This window comes from Tripterygium wilfordii, chromosome 9 (assembly GCF_013401445.1).
Source record: "Tripterygium wilfordii isolate XIE 37 chromosome 9, ASM1340144v1, whole genome shotgun sequence".
In the NCBI taxonomy this organism is placed as follows: Eukaryota; Viridiplantae; Streptophyta; class Magnoliopsida; order Celastrales; family Celastraceae; genus Tripterygium; species Tripterygium wilfordii.
The window spans coordinates 9,448,427-9,469,911 of NC_052240.1; the positions used below are offsets into that span (position 1 = coordinate 9,448,427).

Genomic DNA, 21,485 nt, shown 5'->3' on the forward strand with positions numbered 1-21,485 from the left:
GAAATAAGAGACAAACAAAAATAAGCCATTCCCAAATGGGAAAAAACACAACAAAAGATGAAACATTAACAAAAATTTATCTTTAGTGTAAACTTTGATCATCGATTTGACTTATAAAATATTCGAATCTCCATATATGTATTAGACACAAATATGTGGGTATTAGAGTTTTTTTTGAACACCATAAAATAGTCTCAATCAGAGCTCAAATAAGTGAGTTATGGTTGTCCAAATACATTGATGTCAAACACACCTATGTCAGAAATACAGCTCCGATTCGTAAACTTTGAACCTATATTTGACCCCTAAAATGTTCGAATCTCCAAATTAATATTAGACATAAATCTATGAGTTTTTGAGTCTTCTTTTGAGCACCATAAAAATTGTCTCAATAGATACTCAAACGAGTGAGTTATGAAAGTCCGAACACACTGATGTCAGAAATACAGTTCTGATCGTAAACTTTGAGTTTAGATTTGACCCCTAAAATGTTCAAATCTCCAAATGAATATTAGGCACATATGTGGGTCTCTGAGTCTTCTTTTAAGTGCCATAAAAATATTCTCAACCGAAACTCAAACGAGTGAGTTATGACTATCCGATCACACTGATGTCGAACATACTAATGTCATAAATACAACTTCGATGCACAAACTTTGAACCCCTATTTGACCTTTAAAATATTTGAATATAAAAAAATATATTAGTCACAATTATATGGTTATTTGAGTCTTCTTTCCATTGCAAAAAAAAATCGTTTTAATCAGAGTTCAAACTAGTGAGTCATGACTGTACAAACACACTAACGTCAGAAAAATATTTGATTATTGAAATATAGAAGTAAAACATATGATCAATAAAAAAAGAAATTTTAAATATTTTGTCCTGAATAAAATAAATCTTATTCACTTATAGACTTTATGGGTTAAAGAAATTAGAGTGGATCTATTGGAATAAAATAATTTTAATGTGAGGTACCTATTGTTAATTAACTCTTTAAATCAACAATTATTTTAATGGGTTTTTTTTTTTTGAGGAGTTTGAGATGCAGCACTCTCCGTATTTTAGATGGGTTTGGTCCAAAAACATTTTTAGCACTAGTTGCATGTCCGCGCTTCGCGCGGTACATATTTTGATTGGAAAATAGAGATGTGTGAAAGTTTTTCGATACTTTGCTAACATGAAGACCAGTAGAGCTTTAATTGTAGAAAATAGAGATGATTGTGAGATGAAGATAAAATATGTACAATACTTGTTTTTTAATTTGCTAAGAAATTTCTTTTCTAATGGGGTGTAAGAAATTTGATGCATAAGGAATAGGTATGCTAAGAGTTTATCAATTTTTATTTGCGTCGCTAGTATCTACAAAGTGTTATAGGTCACCAAAGACATGTTTATGAGACAATATTGTATGGTTAGTACAACAATCTCTACAAAGTGACATTTAATATCGAAAAGTAAAATGCAGCATAAGTAGTATTTTTGAAATGATATTTTTGGAATAAAATTCTTAATATTTTTAGAATAAGATTTTAGAATTTATATTTTTGAAATGTTATGTATGACTGGTAGATTTATGCCTATAATTACTTTGACCTTCAACAACTCATTGAATTCTACCGTGCTTTCCTGTCACCACTTACATGTTCCAATACCAAATGAGCTGAATTTATTTACACATTAGAACAATATAGCATGAGAAAAGCCTCTCATGTTGTGTATGTTACAATCCAAACAGACTACTAAACCTGACCAAACTCTAAACATGCACAATACATCAACTAAATACTACAAAAACACACAAAATACATCAAAAACGCACTAAATGATAAAAACACACAAAAATTCCCACAAAATGATGGTAATTAATGTCAAAAACACACAAAATGTTTTGAAACTAAATACTACAAATGAATTTCATTAATTGAGTAATATCAAAAGACTCTCATAATTAGCAATACATGACCTTTGAGAAACCAAAACAACATTAAACCACTCCTATGAAACATTAAATTCCCATAAAATTCAATATAATTTTAAAATAATTTGAATACTATTAACTATATGAGTGTGGTTGTGGATCTTAAAGTGTATGAATGTGGTTGTGGGTATTAAAGTTTTGTAATATATTTATGTGTGTGGTTGTGGGTCTTAAAGTTTTCTAATATACTCTAAAATTTTATTTTGTCTATGTAGGCTTTTTTATAAAGACGTCCACGTGGCATCATGAATTAAGGAGAAGTCTTGTGGATCATCAGTTATACGTTTATATATAGATATATAGATATAGATTGATGATGATTCCATTTTAACACTCATGGTAAAATAAGTTTTTAGCATCCTTTTTTACACCTTTGGAATTCTCTACGAGGGGAGAGGAAAAGAAAGAGAGAGAGAGCTGCGTCTGTGGAGGACCAGTGTGGGGCAATCAGTAAGTATCAATGGTATTATTTTTTTCGTTTCACACTCGTAATTACTGGCACCACTTGTTCTTATTTTTTTCGTAAAGAAAACCCTAATCTCCCCCTTTGAGTGTCAATGCATTCTGGTTAGGGTTTTATGCTTTTCAATTTTGATAAGATGCGTTTTTTAATGACTTCGTTTAGGGCTCTGGCTCTTCTGTTAAACTGACGCTATTTAGAACTCTTTGTTTGCTGGATCGTCATTGTCTATGCTTGATTTCGTTTAGGTAATTCTTTATTGTCGGTTTTCTTTAATGGGAAAAATTAAATCGCTTGTTCACATTCTGGGTTGAGCGTCTGCAGACGAATATACAGATGTTTAGTTTATACGCAAGAAAACTTTGTTCCAAGAGTTTGTAATCTCGGTAGTAGGTAAGGCTGATTTATTTTTTATTTCTTTTAAAGATGGGCCTACTGCTTGTAAAGTTTTCCAGAAGCATTCTATCGGCTCATCAGGTAACCTTGTTTTTGAATGTTTCCATTTGTGAGTCTGATGTATTGGTAATTTAATGTGCAAAGCTATATATAGTTAACTTTTAATGACATGCAATAACTTGAGTTTTAAAAACCCTTTAGATTTCTCTACAGCAGGCTTTCCTATGTGATAAATCAAGGTGTTAATAACCCTAATTATTTTATATGCTGCTACAGGAATAGCAAGTTAACATTGATATGGGTTTTGAGCAACTAAAATGGCCATGACGAGGTATGATGTTTGTCCAATGGAGGATGCTGTTTTTACATTGATAGAATATTTGGTTCAACCACTGTTACCATCAACAAAATCGTCTAAGCGGGATCCGCCACCATTATCTCAACAGGAATTAGTTGCAAAACAGGTGTTTTTCCCTCTATTTTACCTGAACTTACAGCCAAAAATTCCATTTTCTTTTACCCAACCATTTGACATGTTACTGTATCTCTATCTTGAATTTTTATTCCCTTCATCAATTTACCTGTGCGTCTTGTCCATCACATTTATAATTCTACTGTGGTCACTAGAAATAGTTGAGATGCATATAACTCTTTTGTTTTATGATGTCTTTTCATCGTGGATCAAGCGAGCTTTCTATTCCTTTGTCTTGCATGGATTTGTTGGATGGATGATGCAATGGGCTTTTATCGTGAATTTTATGATGCGGACAAGGCTTTGTTTTGAGTGCGTTTACATTGTGGCCATGTTATTGCAGTCTCTTTGAACAATTCTGATTTCTTTTCTACTTTTCACGAAGGCAGATTTTCATATATGTGTGTAAATGGTGTAGTTGTGAGCAAAAAATTTGTTTTCTGTGTATGTGTAAATTAAGCAGGCTTTATGAATAAATTTTCCCCTGGCTATTTGTGCTTAGTAAAATTTGGACATCAAAAAGGGGAAAGAGTAATGAATAATATGAGTGCTTTATGTGCAATTTCACCCCCTCTAAGGAAGCATTGCCACTTAGGTTGACTGGATAAAATTAATAATAATATTGTCATCTACAAAATTTTCATTATCTTGTTTCATTTTTCAACAATGTATGTTTAACATTTCGAATTTAAACCAGCTATAATTTGACATTTGATCTGTGTCAGAATGTTTGTTACCATTTCCATTCTAATCATTCAGCAAAACTCTTGTGATTTTAATTATGTGAAAAAGTAAGAGAAGCAGTTCTAAACATTGAGCCAACGAGTCTTTGAATGACTTCATATGGCATAGTTGCTGCATATAGCTTGCATAACTAAGCATGTTAAAATATATATCAACAGTTTTGTAGGTCCAACTAATTTAAAGATAATGTTCTTCCCTTGAGCTGAGGATTCTGTATTATAATCAGTTTCTACTCTAGAGAGGCAAAAGTGGCCTAGTTTGTTGCTGAATGCTTGGTGCTCGAATCTACTGTAAATGTTCTGATTAGTGACTAATTTCAATATTAAAGTAATGGGCTGTGTACTTATTTAGTGTAAATTGTAATGAAATCTATGATTTAGTTTTTGTAGAATTCTTGAAATAATATAATGTCAAATTTTCCAAAGGGAATGAAATTATAAATTATTAAGCACGATGTGATATCCCCTAATTTTGAACTTAAAAAATATAATGGTGATTTCTATAGGTGAACACAATTAAGTCCAAGTGCCTTCATGTATAAGTCAACTCAAGGTTCTGCAAATATTTTCTTTTTGGGAAGGAGAACCTAAACAGATCTTTGCGGTGTTTGGATCTTCTGGTCTATTAGAGTTGGGCTCCGCTATCTATGGAAAATACACACTGGTCTAACAGTTTAACAAATTGGTTGATCAAATTGTGTCTGTATGGGCCAGATTTATGTACAAAAAGGTGCTCATATAGTAGTAAATGCTTTCTTCTATGGATAGCTATCACCGATTTATTTCTTGTCCTCTTGGAATGACCATTTTAGTTACCCGTCGATTTAATTTGTTTTTTCGTTTACCATTGTTTTCCTTTAGATTCATGCAGTCGTCATACTATACAACTACTACCACAGGAAACAACATCCTCAGCCTGAGAAAATGGAATTTCTGGATTTTCCCTCATTTAGCAAGTTTGTTGTGGATATGAAGCCTTCTCTGTTAGCGCATATGAAGCTCATGCAAAAGTCTAATGATACTGAATTGTATGATTTGAAAACAGAGCTGTCATTGACAGAATACATGATCATGAATGCATGTGATATATCTGCAAGTTTGGATGCATTGAAGGATAGTCCAAACATAGAGAGCTGGCCAGTTTCTAAAGTTACAGTTCTTTTAGTAGACTCGAGAAAGGAGAATTGCTTTTTACAAGTTGGTTCCATCACCAAGGGTGTTTGGTCAGTGATTGAAAAAGATGTGGATACCGGGGATACCAATGTGGAGCGCACAATGGAAGGAAAGCAAATAAATAAGAATAAAAGATCTATCAGAAGAACTTTGAGAGACAATACGGCTATTGATGAACCTTGCTTTCAGCAACTTGCTTTTTCAGCTGTCAAGGAAGAAGCAGGTATCATATTTTTATAATATATGAAGATCCATTTGAGCAAGTTGGCTTCAAAGGATATCATTCCATTTGCAACCTACACAAACTAAGTTAAATTAATAAAGAAGCTGTGAAGGTTATTGGTAGAGTTTTCCACTGCTTCCAATGGAAGCACGGCTCATTTATTCTCTGTTAAATTGCCATTTCAATTTTTCAGGGGAGAAGTTTCAAACTAATTATTACATGTCACCTATTTTTTTGTTTTTTTCGGGGGAGTGCTAATAATTGATAGTGATATTTATGTGTTGAACAGGCATTGATCAGAGCTATCTTACGATTCTGGAAAGCCATGTTGTGTATTCCCTGAGTAAAGAAAAAACAGCTGCTCGCTTTTATATAATGGAGTGTAATCCACAAGGCAATGATAGTGTTTGTTCAGTACCTGTTGAAGATGCTGTTAACAGGTTTGCTTCTAATCATAATCTTCTCTCTCGGTACTATTGTTACCCTTCAATATTTGGCTTAAGCTTGGACACTAATTGTCTTGTCTGGTGTAAAGAATGCATTTCTTACAGTTGGGTTAATTACTTTAGTTTTCCTGGATCAGTTTTTCATGTTTAATACCAAACCAAACCAAACCCAAACTATGTAGTTTATAGTGACCATTCTCATGCTTCACTGAACTTTTATCTGCAGTACCCAACTATCATAGGAACCTTCAAGGTGGTGCTGCCAACCACTGAACTGCCACCTTTAACGTTATTTCATAAATTCACATGCCCACTATACTGACTTTAGTACAATTGAACCTAATCACTATAACTTTGAAGAAGGCTGATCGAAAATGATAGAAGCAAAAGAGGAAGTTGATAATCAAATATGGAGATTAACTGGCTGTTTATAATCCTAGCTGTGAGATCATATAAATGAATATTAGACATGTAAACAGAGTAAATATGAGAAAGGTCATTATATGAACATAACAGGTAATAAAAAAATAAGAAAGAGAAGGGTTTCTAAATAAATTTATTTCCTCTTTCTCAGCCACTTTCAATTATATAGGTTATATGGTAACGAATGTCATTACATCAATACCCATATTGAAAAACGAAAAATAAACCCTGATTCTTCTAAAAGATACAAACCATGAAAACAGCCTCTTTGCTATGTGCGTTATGGCATTCACCTAAATCTCTCCAAACTCCAGAGTAATTCAAGTCTTTTTGCAACGGACTTCCCTTTATATGAAAGGGAAATCTATTTGCTAGCTGGTGACCCTTCTTAAAGTCATGGATAGGCAAAATCTTGTTCTCTAGCGTTACTTATCAGCCTTTTAAATTTGTCAAATGGAAGGGTCTATTGGTATTGGTGATACCAAATGATCTTACTACTTGACATGATTTGTTATTATTTGCCATAAAGTTGTGGATGAAAACTGAGATAGCTGAAACTAATATAACTTGGTCATTAACGTGTTCTTGAAGCATCAACTTGTTTCATATTTTTTCTTGTTTTCTTAGTAAGATACAAAAGAATGATTAGTCTTACATCAATTGCTATTGTTTTATTGTGATCCTATGAACTGGTACTTTTTTTTCCGTTCATTTATGCTGGTCAGCAGAACTCTGATGTTCCCTTCTTTTGGACTTCATTGTTGTACAATGTATACTCGGGTTTAGTTGCTTCTTTAATGCTAATGTCACTGAACATAGTGATAAAGATTTGAATGATGGAAATGATTGCTAGTAATTGGAACAAGCAGATGTTGACCTAGATATCCTATTCTTCATCCAATAGTTTTCCTGTATCAGTACTAGTTTACTAGAGGTTTATTTTTGAATCATCTCTGGAAGGAGATGAATATTTGTACAAGTGGCTTATTTATTTATTTATTTTTAAATTTTTTGTCAAGATATCTTTTAGGACATTTTTGGCAAGGTTGGAAAAGCCAAACCAGCCATGGGACCGAAAAATTTATTGGTTCATGCTTCAATGGTTCCACCGAGGTTGGATTGGAAGCAAACCGGTTCAATATAATATATTATTTATTAAATATAAATAATAATTAATAAATTTTCATACTTCATAATACTCACAATAATATGATTAATACTTGAACAACAATATTAATACAAACTTTCTATTGTTCGTTGCATGCAAGTTGTATATGTGTGTACAGTATAGCTGTAATTCAACGTACACACACACACATATTCAGTATATATCTACAATATGTACATTATAATGTGTAAGAGTACTTTTATAAAATAACATATATTCAATTAAAATTTTACTTTAAACTAACTAAGTCTGTCTCATAGCTTAGTTGGTTCGCCTTAAGGCTAAGAGGTTCTGAGTTCGAACCCTGCCATGACAAATTTTTCATAAGTTTTCTTAATTTATTCAAATGAACCAACCTGTTTAACAGGGAATCAGCTGGTTCTCTAAAAAAGGGGTTCCCAATTCATAGACCAGACCAAATTGAGGGCCGGTCGACAGTCGAACCTTGATTTTTGATACTTTGTTTCGTGGCTTACGTTTACTTGTCTATATTTGAATATGATATGATTATATGAATAAGAATAATGCATGAATGTTAAGATGGGTGAAAGAAAATGGATGGCATAGTTAAGAAACTTCATTTGATTGATTGTTGAACCTGTTGTTTTGCATTAAGTGAAATTGACGTCATTTGTCATAACCAGTTGTGGTTATAGAAAGGCAGAATGCAAACTTTGTTAGAAACTTTGATAGAAACTTTGATTAATTGCATTTTCAGACAAACATTGCACATTTTGGACCACAATTACCTCAATAATGATGTAGATACTTCTCCAATGTTATTGGTATAGCTTGCAGGGCCCTTTGTTTAGAAGGGATTCTGGTGCATGGGAGGTTACGAAGGTTGTTGAGTACTTCCATCTGCTTCCTTATGCTGGGATATTGTCAGACTGGCCTTCTAGGTTCGTACGATTTTTACGAGTTATCATTTGTGTGCTTAACAATATGAAGGTAACTTGGTGGCTCCCAGAATTTCTGAACTTATATTTTCTCTATGCTAAGAGTATTTTTGTATTTTCAAATTTTGGATGCTAGGTTGAGTTCACTTCTCCCTTGCATATTACGTAAGGTTCCTTCCGCTGTTTCGTCATTTTTTTAAAATTTTTTTGCTGTTCAATTATATCTTCCCATGGAGCTGCACCTATGTTAAATTTTACGGGATCATTGGTCTCGAATTCTGCGCTATGCTGTTTGATTGTGGACATGTTTGAATGTTCAATACATTTGATTGATAAATGTTGAGAAATAGTAGGTAATGAATTAGTGAAGTTTCTAGTGCTTTTTTAGGTGAAGTAAATATAATTGATGTAACATGTCATTTAAAAGCAATTTTTAGGTATCTAGTTCCCAAATAGCTTAGCCTACCCAAAATCATTAAACATGCAGGCAATAACCAGATATTGCTTGTTTTTAAATTGAAGCATTGTTATATTAAAGATTCACAAAAAGAATACTCCTATAAAGAGTGGAAGAACCTGCAAAACTCTTGTTAACTGGCAATGGAAATTATTTAGGTGAAGTTACAATAATTTGGAGTAGAAACCTTCAATGGGTTTCTAATTTCGCAAAAATGATCAAAGCATAAGACTTTGATAATCTGGCCATTATCATTGAATAATCCATCAGGAAGTGCCTTCAGATTTGGTTTGTCCTCAGAGTGACTTTAGCCGACCAAGGCTCATGTGATTTTCTGGCTTTCTTTAGCGTGCTGAAATAAGATGGAATTGATTATTTCGAGTGCAAAATTATTTTGATAGTTTGTCTATCATCCCATGCCGGCATAAGACAATGAATATTTGTAAGCAGTTATTTCTGGCGTTCTTTTGGGTTTTTGAGTGTTAAATTTGGTGCTTTGGAGGGAAAAATATATTTAAAGATTATGGTTTCTGTTTGTTGATGAGTGATGAAATGCGGAGAGAAGTGAAAAAATTTGGAACTTTCTCTAGCGCTGTGAACACTAACCCGAGAATTGGAATGTTGGAGAAATTGAAGATTTTGGCTATTAGGCTTAACTTTGAGTTGTAGGATTATTCAGTGCTGCAAAAGCAAGAAGTTGAAGGCTTGAAATTGCCACGAACATATCGACGAAAGTGGCAGTATTATGGAAAAGAAAGATAGAAGATATAAGAGTTTATGTTCATATATTTGTATATACTCATTTAACACTTGTACTCCACTAAGGCCTTTCCTCCTAAAGATGCTAGAATTGCTAAATGGACACTAACACGAGTCCAACTCTGACTAGGACTGGACTTATCAGAATAACATAACAAAAGACTTCATTTTCCTAATAATTTTGAAAAACCGGCAAAGCTGGAAATTTCAACAATGCCCCTAGTTCTAAAAATTTAAAGTAAACATAATAAAACAGACTTAATAATTAACTTAAGAAAACGTAAAAATTATGAAATATACCTATCTAGAAAGGACTCTGTAAGTATGTAAAACATGACTAAGTTTTTAAAATTTTTTTTTTTGATGTTTTGTTTTCTGTGTCACATGCTCTGGCTTGAGTGTGTGCCCATGCACATATAGTGAAACCATTAGACTACTATGAAAACTATTGTTTGTTTGTACATGGAGACTATTGGATAGTTGAGAGCTAGTTTAGATGTGAAGGAAGGCCCATAGAGAATCATCAAAGTGGAGTCTAACCAAGTTTTCTTATGGACTCATATACTCACCCAAAATGTTTGGGAATACTGCTTTCATAGTGATTATGACAAATGTGGTTTATTGTTACCTGAGGATATTGCACCATCTGTATTCACTGGAGTTGTTTCCTGCATGTAGTCACCTAAAATTCCTGAAAGTATAGTTGATATGACACAAATGTCATGTTGTCACATGCAGTTAAATCATTTAATTCAGCTTTAACAATTGAAACTGCTTCTACTTGCATCATTCAAACGAACAATTTGTTCTCGAATCTTGCTTTCTATAGAGATTAATGAACTTGTGTAGGATAAACATGCTATCTTTAAGGTGATTTATTTTCCGTTAAGTAGTGCAGTTATGGTTTATAACTGAAGCTCTTTAATGGTTGCAAATTGCAACATCTTGGGTTTGTTGAGGTCAACTTGGAGAAATGGCTTCGGGTTTAGTTTCATTTTGAGGAACCAAAATTTTGTGGTTTTCTTCATTACTTTATGTCATCTGCATCGTGCAACTGCCACTTATGGTCTGCCAATGATGGTTCACAGAATTTGCATTGCTTCTTTTCTTTGTTTTTGTTCTACCCCTTTTTCACACCTCTCTCTACAGGGAAGTGTCTTCAAACAGTTCGCAAAATCAATTGCCAGGATCTGGAACCATAAATGTGTGCTCTGTGAATACAGAAAAACCCGATGAACATTTTGACAGATCTAAACTAAGTAATGGCACAGTTAGGTGTGTCGGCAGCAAGACCGATGGCTCCAATTTCAAATCACCCAAGAATGCCGGCGATAATTCAAGCTGCGTTAAAGTTCTGTCTGATGGTTGCAATGACCAATACAGCATGGGACCTGATTTGTTTGCATATAAAGTGGAACATGATTACCTAAGCAATGACAGATGCGTGAATATTGCTACTGAAGTACAACCAAACAATTACCGGGAACTGATTGTTCCCTGTACCAAGAGTGATTTAAATGCCTCAAGTCATGATAAGGTTAAGGTTCATTTCTTAGTCTTACCTGCAGCATCTTTTTCTGTTGAGCATTGTGTCTGTCCTCAACTAATGATATCTAGGTCCAAAACTGCTGTTCATTTGTTTTCTCTATGCTATATTAAGTAATTATAAAATGAAGGAATCTTGCTGTTAATTAGACAAGGAACTCTACTCTATTGGAATTTGATTTTTGAAATGCGAGCGACTTTATGAGAAGTAGCAGATGGTGCATTGCTTTCCAATCTACTTTATGGGTCAGCAGTTGAAAGTTACCGAGTTATTGGCCGTATTAAATTACTGATCGTAATGAATGCACCTTAGCATATTATTCTTCATATTTCCATTGGCCGCTAACCGACAACTCTGTGCATAGTTATAGAAGATAGTGGGCATGGGCAGTCATAACAAATAAGATAATAATGTTTCAGAGAAAGCTTAAAATATGACGAACACAAAAGTCATATGAAATCAAACCTATCCACTACTTGAACTAATTTTGTGGAGGTGGATGTAGGTAATCATATACCCAATGGATAAATGGAGGATTATTTTGTAACACTTGGCTATGGTAGGAGTATGATAAAATGGGTATGGAGGTGGGTAAGGGGATACCCCATCCGTTGCCATCCGGTTATGAGCTTTGTTTGCAGTTGCATTGAGTAAAACAATATGGTCATTTTATAGATGATCTCCTTGTATGGTCTTGTAATTGATATAAGTGAGCAATAACAATTTCATGCGCGCTTGAATTTAATCATTCAAGGATTTTTTCCTTGTTGGGGAGAGTCTGCATGCGGGCGAGAGAACAGAACAGTAATTGCTATGTCACCATTTTATGATGCTAAGGTTTTCGGAAGTTTTTATATTTGACAGGTTTTCTGCTTAAAATTATCTGTTTCTTACATCAGGTTGGACTATTATGTAGATTCCTGGATGTTTTGTTGACAATCAGTTTTAAACTGATAAATTCACCCCTAAAATTTTAGAAATTAGACTTCTCGTGGATATATCTTAAAGTTATGTGTGGATAGCTTGAGCTAACAACTCCTTGAAAGTGAGTTCCTGTGCAGCCTCTCTAAAATTAAAGTTTCTTCTGTACTTTTCTTTTATGTATTTATATATCATGTGAGCATATTGCTGGCCATTCAGGTCATGAAGGTTGATTCAAAAGTAACACGACGTATTACTGATGGTGGTAAACTTGTTGCCTATGGAGACAAGAACGGCACTCATAGTTCGTCTGATCAAGTAGGTGATCATGCACTGGTTGCTCATGAGTCCAATGCTAAAACCTTTGAAAAGTTACAGAATGCCATAGCTTCAAAGGAAAAATTACTTTCACAAACCGCATTGAAAGTTCTTCATCAAAAAAGGGATAGACTGGTATGATTTACTTTCCTTTGAATCATTTACGATAAATGCGATAATTTTTACTGCCAATTGCATGCATTTGTAAGAGTCTATTTTGACTGAATTTCACCTGTAGATGAGAAAAGAGATGGAACCCACACATGCATTTTCAGGTAGTTGTATGGAACCTACTAAATAGGTTATATCAATTTAAGACACGTAATAGTTAGTGTTTGTGCACACGATATTTATGTAGTGAGTTATATTGACATCATGAACAAGCTGCAAGAACTCAACTGAAATTCGGCTTGAACTCTAACTAGAGTTCTCTCTGCATGTAACTTCCTCTGATTTATGGTCAATTTCCTAATATTTCTACCCAAGTGCTTGTGCAATCTGGGCTTCTAGTTTGATAAGTTGAATAACTTGGTTCAGAAGTTCAGATAAGTTGAATAATTTGGCACTGTGGGTTGTTAAACTGAGTGATTTGTGTTATCTGGTTCCTTTTGTGCATGGATGTGTGTTTTTGGTAGCCCTTTTGAAGCCCTTGGTGTTGTACAACTGAAATGAATGTCAAAGTTGGTTCTTTTTGCTCGGTAATTTCATTTACTCTACCATTAAGCTCTTATGGAATATCAATATTTTAAGCCAATGAACTCCTGCAGTAGGGACTCTATCAAACTTGAAACCTGTGGATAGGTTCAGCTGAATAAAGGGCCGGCCCATTCATCAAAAACCCTAATCAATTTATTATCTGTCTCTATTTTATTTTCTTCCAGCTATTTGGTGCTGTAGCATGCCTTATTTTATTTGTTCTTTACAACTTTGGAAAGTTTCACATTGTGTCTTGCATCTGCAGTCACTTCAGCTACGAAATATAGAAGATGAGATCGCTCGATGTGATAAGGATATTCAGACAATTCTAACTGGTATGAATTTATGTCAGTCTATTTGTACTTTTTATCGTTCTTTTTATGATCTTTATCCACATATCTTCATATCCTATTTCATTTTAAAGGCCTTTATACCGTATATACTATATACCTCCTATGTACTTTCATTTTATGAATGATTGCTACGAACGTTGCAATATGGCATTCAAATAGTTCTCAAATTTCCATGTACTGTTGTACTATGCAAAATATTTGATTGATATCAATTTTAATAACATCCCAATACTCCTTGAAAATGGCCATTGAGCCAACGCACCATCGAGCCAAACGGCTTTATCCCTTCACCAACCGAAAGTTTACTTTATTTCTTGTTCATCAAAGGGTCTCCCTAACCCCCTCCTATCTTCTTCCTCAATGGTATCAAACTCAATTCCATCCAAATTTGGTCTCAACGAGTATGATTCTTTTAGCAGCTTTTTATTGAAAAACAAGTGATGATTTCCTCAACCTCACTATGATTGTCATCCCGAATTCCATGTTTCGTAATCTTGTCTCTGTGATCAAATTATCAATGAAAGCTAGCTGTACTATGGAAGAGAAATATTTCTGTCCTCTTCCTCCAGCCATAACGCCTTCGATCTTTTTCTCCAAGTAACCCCCCTTCTTTCTTCAGAAGGCTGACCAGATTGTCCTTCAACCTTCATCTCTCACCCCATCATTCCCATTTTGGGTCATGTTTCCTTCCAATTACTGTTTTCCCTCAACTATCAGTCCTTTTAAAATGTTCTAATATTACACCTGAAGGATTCCGTGGAGTCTTTTTCCATTTTGAAAGTTCCTTTTGATTTTCCTTGATTTCTCCGTAATAACAATGCTAGCGAAATCATTGACATCACCGTCATTCCACCCCTTGTTCCTACTTCAGCCACCACTTTTCAAATATGAAAGTTGTTGCATGCTACTTTATATTACCAATCTTCAGCATATGTGATGTGGACAGAAATTGGGCACAGCAACAATTTCAGCGAAATACCCAAGTAAAGGTCCACCTAATCTGCTGAAATCAGAAATCCATTAACCTAAATAAAAAAGGCATCTTTCTGAAATATGACCATGTAAAATCACCCCTTTCGAGGGAAAAATCCACCAAACCAAGAGTCTCTAAAGTCTGAATGTGTCTCTAAAGTCTAAATGCTCTTTGGTCTCTCCTCTAGAAATGAAATCAAATTGTAACCCTCCAGTCGAGGCAGATTGCAAGAGTTGTCTCTAAAACTGTAATTCTTCCAAAAGAATTTTCTTTCATAAATACCTTAGTGCTGAATTATGGAACCAAGACTTAACGATCCCACTTTTTTTTAACTTCTTTACCATCTATTTTAATTGGTTCCCCATTTCCTCTCCTCCTTTAGCTAAATTTACTATATATTATGTTTAAAACCTACTTATTCTAAACCGCTTAGATTCCAACGCTTGTGTCCGTGTTTCCAACTTCAAACTAACTCATGACTCCCATCAACTAATGATAGGATTGTCCCACATCGAAAGATATGGGAGCTAAGATGTTGTTATAGGGGGAGGTATGGGCCTCCCTTAGTACCCAAGGTTTTCTAGTATGGGCTGGGAGGCCTTGGGTATAGCCGGCCCATATGGGTGGGTGTCGGTTGGGCCTTGGGTGCTGAGCGTGTATGGGCATGACTCTATCAATGGTATCGAAGCATGATCCTGTTGTGCCTTCAACTTGGGACCGTGCCTGCGGAGTGGCCGGCCATGCTCGACCAACGGGGGTGCGCCTGCCGGAGTGGTCGGCCATGGTGCTCGACCAACGTGGGCGTTGGTCTTGAAGGGGAGGGTATTGATAGGATTGTCCCACATCGAAAGATATGGGAGCTAAGATGTTGTTTATAGGGGGAGGTATGGGCCTCCCTTAGTACCCAAGGTTTTCTAGTATGGGCTGGGAGGCCTTGGGTACAGCCGGCCCATATGGGTGGGTGGGTGTCGGTTGGGCCTTGGGTGCTGAGCGTGTATGGGCATGACTCTATCAACTAATAAAATATTATTTGCAAACAACATACAGGCTAGAGAGCTCATCCTTGATCTCTTGTAAGGTCATCCATCACTAAAGCAAAAAAAAAAAAAAAAGGATCCAACATCGGTCCTTGATGTGTATCTATTGTGATAGGAAATTCTTTTGTAGATCCTCTTGTGCTAGCATTAGCTATTACTCATAGATGCCTTTTATGGTGTACTTCATTCTCTATATGTTTTCTCTTAAGTATTCTTAGCATGGACGTAGCCCCTATTCTAGATTGTCAATGCATGAAACGTGATTGGATGGTTAATGATCTCAATCTCGTTCAACACTTTGTTCCAAAGTTTTATTGCATGCTTCATAATCTTGATTCCTTTGTAGTTGTTGCTACTTTGGGTATTACTTTTGCTTGTGTATATAAGAACTAATTATTCTTTCATCATGTTATTAGTACTCTTTTATATGATTCCCGCATTATCTCCCTGCCCTGGGCCATCATAGGCCTTTTCTAAATGGGTTTCTTTCCTCATCTCTATTTAACTACAAGTATTCTTAGTGGGGAAATAGTCTCCATTGTTGATCCTCTTGGTATGCTACCAAATTGGTTGTCTGGTAACATTGTCGCTATCTCAGTCTCCTTTAACTCTTTTCGAAAGTTCATTTTATGCTTCATAAGCCTGGCTCCTCTGCAGTTGTTGCAACTTTTGGTGTAGTATTTGTTCTTATATATAGGCATTATGGTGCTTCTTTTCCGTTTATAAGACTTTTTATGGGTTCATAAGACATTTTATGGATTCGTACGAATGGCTTTATGAGATTAGTTACCATACTATGTTCCCCCATACATTTCTACCATAGTTACGAGGAATTGGGTACGCTTCGGGTCGTGGTACGGGTACAGAGTACGTCACTTGATTAATTTGTGGTACACTGGGGGTATACTTAATTGGTATGCTAGTTGGGAACGTGGTACGGTTTGAATAGTTGTTCGGATCACCATTGAATATTAGCCGCACTTATCTCTCTATTCCCAACATATCTTAAACACTAACTTTTCATCTTCCGTTGAAAATTTCAATCCACCAAGACTTTGGTCCAATCCTATCAAGGGGCAAGAAGTCAAGATATACATGTATTGTTGGTATTGGAATGATCTAATAAATAAAATAAAAATATGATATTTGAATGATTAATATTAAAACAATTCATTTTTGTAAAGATCAAAATGCTTCGTTTGGAATGTTTGGTCTAGGCCAAGCAAACAATTGACACCTAGCCCACTTCTCCGAACATTATCTTTTTATCAATCTTGACGGCGTCTGAGCAAAACTGAAGAAGAACAGACAGACGATAAAAACCAGAAATCTACTTGAAGCCATCTGTGCCGGTTTCGAAGAGGAAGTTTGCTTTCTCCTTGATGCTCAGTCTGAGTCTTTGAGAGGTTATTGGGTGTACTCGGGCTAGGTGGGTTTCTCAGTATACCACCAACGTCGACATTCGACAAACAAGTGTTTGAAATTCGAGCAAAGCCATTAACGACCGACAATCATCCAAAGAGAAATTGCAGCACCATTAAACTTCGAGGAAGAGCTGCTCTGTTTAAAAGATAAGTATCACAAATTGTTGTATTAAATTTAAAAAATCCCATTCTCTTCACAGATTTTTGGGACACTCATTTGGGTGTCCTAGATCACTTTCCCGACCGACCCAGGTCGCTACTGTACCCCGTTCTGGGACGTGCGTCTCAGTTCGGGGGACGAGGGGGTATGAGCGTTCCTGGTAACTATGATTTCTACACTTCAATAGGGATTTTATTAGGTTTGACTGCCTTATTCTCTTTCATCTTCTTAAGAGCTTCCTTAACTCCGGCCGTCCTTATATGTACGTATATGTCTTCCGTACCTAGTTTTCCAATTTTCAAGAGAAACACAGAGTTCTCCTAAGTCTCTTCCATGACCCCCATTGGATGACTCACCGAATCTCATGGGTCTATGCTCATCTTTACTTCATATAGCTTTCTATGGCATTTCCAGTTTATTTTAGCAGTTACATTACCAGTTTTGTTCTACTGCCATGTTTCCTTTCTTTTGTATACTTGACCTTAGACTCTTCAGTATAGCTTTAGCTGTTTTCTTGACACAAAGCGGCATCCTTCTCCACATGAAGTTTTCATCCCCAACTTAAGTCTCATTAGTTTACTTAAGTAATTCCTCTACACAGGCTACATACTTCTCACCTTTCAAATTCCACCACCTAATCTTAAATATTGAAGCTAGCTTGGATTCATCCTTTTTCCTCTTTTTATCCTTCTGTGCAATGTTTTGCAGGTGGTGAAGATGATTTGGCATTGAAAATAGATTCTATTATAGAAGGTTGTAATGATGCATGCCTCAGAAGTGTTAACCAAGAGAAGTGTCTTGATGATCGCTCTCACCATCTCAAGAGGAAGAGGTTATCAGAGGCCGTGCTGAATGTGCAAAGTCCATGTCAGGCGAGTTTCTGCCATTGGTTTCTTAATATCTGGATACTTACAGATTTTTTAACGGCATTTGAATCCTTGGAATTATCACATTGGTTCCATGTGATTTGAAGTTGTCTGTTGTCCTTAGAGTTTTTTAGCAAGATACATGTTCACATCAATTGTGAATTTTAATTGTGCTATTTAATGGTGTGGTACTTGTCCCTGGCTGAATTATACTCTGAATGTAGCCTAAACAGTGTAATCTGTGGTGGCTTTATCACTTTTTTATGATGATGAAAATGCAACTCTTTTTGTTTGTCATCATACATCTGCTAGCGTTCTGACAAGGTGGTTATTTGTCATAGTGTTCTAGTGTCTTGACATTTGACATTTGTTGAGAAAGGGCACATGCATGTGCACACACAGTTGCACAAGAGAGAGTGGATGTGGATGGGAGCTTAAACTATTCAATTCTCCTTTTTTCCAAATCTCAGCATGAAATCTGCTAGGTTAATTGCCTGCAGTTAGTGATCTCTCAGATACGAACTTTCAGTAAGAAAGCCTTTGTTTGGTGGTCTGACGAGCTTCATCTCATTTAGGAGATGAATTTTCTCAACATACCCCTTTGTGTGTGATTATTTTGTGGTTTATAGTTAATGTACCTTTTTCATACCTATTATTGTTCTTTTCAGCAGGAACTGGATGGTATATGTTACGAGAACAATTGGATGTTACCCTCGTATCACGTCTCAGCTTCACATGGTAAGATTTTACATTCAATTTCTAAATGAAAAGGCACAAGCGAGTATGTGGTTCAATGGTAGAGTTGCAAGGTTGCAACCTAAAAAGGTCATAGGTTCAATTCCTGAAAATAGTCTCTTCATTTATTATATGGGGATGGGGATCTGTGTACATCTTACCCATCTACGACCTCGCCTAGTGCTGGAGCCTTATGCACGGGAGTGTGTACCTTTTTTCCTAAATGAAAAAGCAAGAATTTTTTTTATAAATTTCCAGTATTTATTGTTAGACTACTGAATGTTTAGCCATTTCTGTTTTTATGGTTGGAAAGGCCAATTCGGGTCACTATGATCACCACCAGTCATCATTTATAGCTTTAAATCTCAAATGTGCCTGCCATTATCTGACATTCTTCATTTCCTATTGCAGATTTAGAATGTTATTTGAACCTAGGGATTTCGGAAAGTTCAAGATGTTTTTTTAATGTCACAACAATTTTATGAGGTTTTCCTTGATCATATTTTTTTTTTCCATGGTCTGCCATTTGACAACTTTTTCCTTTATTAAGACTCTTTGTGTAGTAAACGCCAGGTAAGTCACCTCATTGAAAAAGAGGTTGCCGGCTGAACCCTTTGCCTGATATGTTATTCAGAAATGTGGATTGTTGATCTCTTCTTTGATTGTGCAATGTGAAAATTGCGTTTGCAATAGGGACCAAAACAAAGAGCATTTCAAAAGCCAACGACTCTAACATGTGCCTTGATATATTTATTCTTGATTCCGGGATTTTTTTTTTCTATTTCCCCTGGAATTTGAAATATATTGTCTTTGCTTTTGGGAAATAAAAGTTATTTATCCAAGGGAGATTAGGGAGATCTATGGATAGTGTATCTCATGTTGTACTATGTTATTGAAAAGTCTATGTTGCTATGTGCAGTTCAAGTACAAAATACATTTACTTTTTGCCTAAACACTAATTTAGGCCCCCTTTTTTTCCCCTGTTGAAGGTGGATTCCAGGCTAATGTGACACTGCAGGGGGCAGATTTCAAATGTTCATGTGCGAGTGGCGTGCTTCCTGATCCTTGCAAGGCCAGAGAATCGGCTGCATCCCAGGTGCTGGCCAAGATGCGGAGTATGGCTCCTGTCCCATAAGACTAGAACATGACATGTCAGCTTTAGCTTCTTTTTGTGGATATATTGCTATGTGATAATATAGGTGAACGATCATTTCAGTAGTTAATGTGGCAAACGTACCCCTGCATCATAATTTTTTTTTTTTTTTATTTATTAGACACAAGATAGATGTTACTAAGGTGCCGAAGGGTGCCACCCAGCAATCCAGATAAAACAGAGGTTGGTCACATCAAACTGTTTAATTTTGGCAGAGTATTGAGAACCAGATGTTCTAAATGTGTCACGTGAACCGTCCGTTTTTGACGAGGTTAACAGTTAATACATTCTCTTTGTTCTTTTGGAAGGTTTTGAGACTGACTTCTTTCCAGGCTATACATTTCATGGAATCTAAACAGTTCATCAGAATGCATATGCAGTTATTTAAACAAGGCTATTAAATCTAAAGACCTATGGACACCTTGCTTTGCTAATGAATCAGCTACATGGTTCCTTTCCCTCCTAGCTATGAATGAAAACCAAAATATTTGATCAAACATCTAATAGAGTTCAGGGTTTGATCCAGGAACTAAACCAGGGCCATTGAGCCAGCAAATTACATATCCACCACCAACTTTGGTTCTCGCAAAGCTTGGTTCAAAGATGTGATCTACAGTGCTCTTCCTACTCCAGCAAACTCTGCTCCATAAAGACTTCACAAAACCTGCATTACATTAAACACAAGCAGCAAAAAAATCCGACGCAATTTCCAAATGTTTCTGCAGATTCCAACAATGAGGATAATGAATATGAGAATACCTCTTCTATAGCCTTTACGCACAAGCTCCTTCCTTTGCCTATTATGAATAAACAACTTCCATGATTCTTGCTTTTTAATTTCAAACTTCCTTTCAATTTTGGTTCAGCTCCCACGGAATTCAGAATAATTGAAAAAGATATTAAATGAGTCATATCATCCATGGAAGTCAGCATACTTGACCAACGCACTTGCCGACATGGCAAGTTCCATGTTTGCTCCAATTTGCTTCTAGTGGATTGACAAGGGTACTTATGAATTTCTTAACAAGTTCTAGGTCTTTCAGGATCATTCTTGGACGGCCTTATTTATCAAATAACCACTGGAACGATCAGACTTAACCTGAAAAATAAATTTTGATGCTCCGCATCTCAAAGTTTGCTTATAAACTCATTTGAGTTTCGTGTTTGAGCATAGGGTAGTCTCACACAAAATGTATTAAAAATTAATATTTTTGCGTAGGAAATCATAAAAAGATATACAAGAGTGTATAGAAAAATTGTTACTCCAAGTGAACTTCCTGCCTACCTACCACTACTAGTGGTATCTCCATCACTGCGCAATTTCAGATAAAAATCACCAAATAGATACATACCCTCTACTCCTCCTCCTTGTACATCCCCATCTATCTTCTACATTAACTACTTTGTTGAAGTCCCCTACGAGAAGCCAAGGAGTGGTAAAAGGGCTTCACACACCCAGTAGTTCATTCCACAACACTTCATTATTGTATCCATATACAGATAGTTAATGAGCACATGAAACTATTTGCCACAAGCAGACCGTCCATCGCCAATCATCTTCTACCTGTTGAAAATTTATTGCTTTGTTGTAAGGACATGTGGCTTGACCCAATTGGGCAATGTCAACATGCTGACCATGTCATAATCAGTGATCCCCATAATATCCGGGTATGATTATCCGCCATATTAGGTAACTAATTTAC

General features: G+C 35.7%; 1 protein-coding gene across 7 annotated transcripts; it reads left to right on the top strand.

Annotated features, from left to right (window-relative positions):
• The first annotated feature begins 3,093 nt into the window (after positions 1 to 3,093).
• Positions 3,094 to 20,065, top strand: LOC120005887. Of its 7 annotated transcripts, none has more exons than XM_038855765.1 (10): positions 3,094 to 3,301; positions 4,914 to 5,448; positions 5,738 to 5,888; positions 8,277 to 8,387; positions 10,750 to 11,137; positions 12,287 to 12,520; positions 13,347 to 13,416; positions 17,737 to 17,900; positions 18,563 to 18,632; positions 19,619 to 20,065. In XM_038855765.1, exons 1-10 carry the CDS (start codon positions 3,155 to 3,157, stop codon positions 19,762 to 19,764), a joined length of 2,016 nt encoding a protein of 671 aa, XP_038711693.1. In that variant the 5' UTR covers positions 3,094 to 3,154; the 3' UTR covers positions 19,765 to 20,065. The 7 variants fall into 7 exon arrangements, with proteins under 7 accessions (XP_038711693.1, XP_038711695.1, XP_038711694.1 ...); XM_038855767.1 differs by having other exon boundaries at positions 19,648 to 20,065; XM_038855766.1 differs by having other exon boundaries at positions 18,566 to 18,632.
• Positions 20,066 to 21,485: the final 1,420 nt, after the last annotated feature.